This window comes from Aplysia californica, unplaced genomic scaffold (assembly GCF_000002075.1).
Source record: "Aplysia californica isolate F4 #8 unplaced genomic scaffold, AplCal3.0 scaffold00631, whole genome shotgun sequence".
NCBI lineage: Eukaryota > Metazoa > Mollusca > Gastropoda > Aplysiida > Aplysiidae > Aplysia > Aplysia californica.
Genome location: NW_004797901.1, coordinates 152743 through 154235, shown reverse-complemented (window position 1 = coordinate 154235; position 1493 = coordinate 152743). Strand labels below are relative to the sequence as shown.

At 46.3% G+C, this 1493-nt stretch overlaps 1 protein-coding gene across 1 annotated transcript in view; it reads left to right on the top strand.

The window, feature by feature from the left end:
• Window positions 1–1493, top strand: part of LOC101846306 (nmrA-like family domain-containing protein 1) — a gene marked incomplete in the record, with an annotated part of 15673 nt that overhangs the window by 11690 nt on the left and 2490 nt on the right. The window contains 1 exon segment of the mRNA XM_013087739.2: window positions 651–862. Coding sequence (XP_012943193.1) covers window positions 651–862 — 212 coding nt within the window.

The window sequence follows — 1493 nt, the reverse complement described above, 5'->3', positions numbered from 1 at the left end:
TGTTTATACTTATCATTCCGTCCGAATTCATACCACAGCTTTCTAATGCAATCTCTTGATACCAGTCGAACCCACCTCGTCCCCCAATGCAATGCCACTGACTGAAATGTCTTTATGCCGTTCCTAAAGGGGGGATATTGACAATCATGTTCCTATGCACAGTAGAATTGTAAATGGGCTAATTTATCAATGTCGTGCTCATACTGTGTCAGAGCAACATAGGGGGAACTGCTGCTATTTCTTTCCTCATCCTTACTATCGTCATTTTACCTCTACTTCTTTTAAATGTTTGTCGCTCTCTTGTGAGTTGCTATTTCCGGGGTGCCTTGATAGTCGCAGCAGACTTTGTGCTTTTGAGGCTAGAGAGGTGATCAGAGTAAGCCTGATTTCCCGTTTGGACTTCTCTGTTGACATCAACCACTTGGCGCTCATATGACCTTTTGCAGTTGCAAGCGCCGTAAAACCTTACTAAAACTAAGATACCTCCCTTTCTATCGCAAAAATTTCGACAAGATAGTTTATTCTTCGTCAAAACCAAGATACATTTTAAAACGATACCAATAACTCCATATGCCAAAAAATTGACCTACGTCTGATTCCGCCGCATCTTGACATAATTATTTTCAAAAAATCTTTTTCGGACATCCCCAGGAAGGTGTCCGTCATGTCGTGTTTAGTTCCCAGCTCCACTCCGTCCGCGTCTGCAGCATCATGGCGCGCCACCTGGTGGCCAAGGCGGAAATAGAACAGTACATGCGCGAGCTGGCACTTCCACTCACTTGTCTCATCATGCCGGTGTACTACCAAGACCTGTGCCACATTTTCCGGCCGCGCACGACAGATGGCAGAAATTATGACATAGGTCTGTGATTTCCTCCTCCTATTCTTCCGTCAAGCTCATCCTCTTCTCCTCCTCCTCCTCCTCCTCCTCTGCCTCTTTCTCCTCCTCCAATCGCATCTTCCAACCTCCTTCTCCTCTCCTCGCCTTCTTCTCCTCCGCCCCTCGCCTTCTCCTTTTCCCTCCATCTCCTCCTCCTTTCATCTCCTCCTCCTCCTCCCATCTCTTCCTCCTCGTTTCATCTCCTGCTTCTTCCATCTCCCTTCTCCGATCTCCTCCTCCTACACATCCTACACCTATTCCTCTTGCTCCTCTTTCCATATTCTTTTTCTCCCCACCCTCTGCCTCTCTCCTTACCCCCTTCCATAAGTCTCACCATCCTTCTGCTCTCCATCTCATACCTTCCTCCTTCAATCCCTCCACCATCCTCTCCTTCTTATATCCTTCTCTTACTCTACATCTGCGCCCTTCTCATTTTATTCCTCAGCTCCAATCTACTCACCCCTTTCTCTATATCCACCCCTTCCCCCTCTCTCTACACCCCTACAAAAAACAATAACAAAAAAAACAACAACAACAAAAAACCCAACAGCAACAACAACAAACAAAAACGAAAACAAACAAAACAACCCAACCCGAAACGAACTAGGAGGTC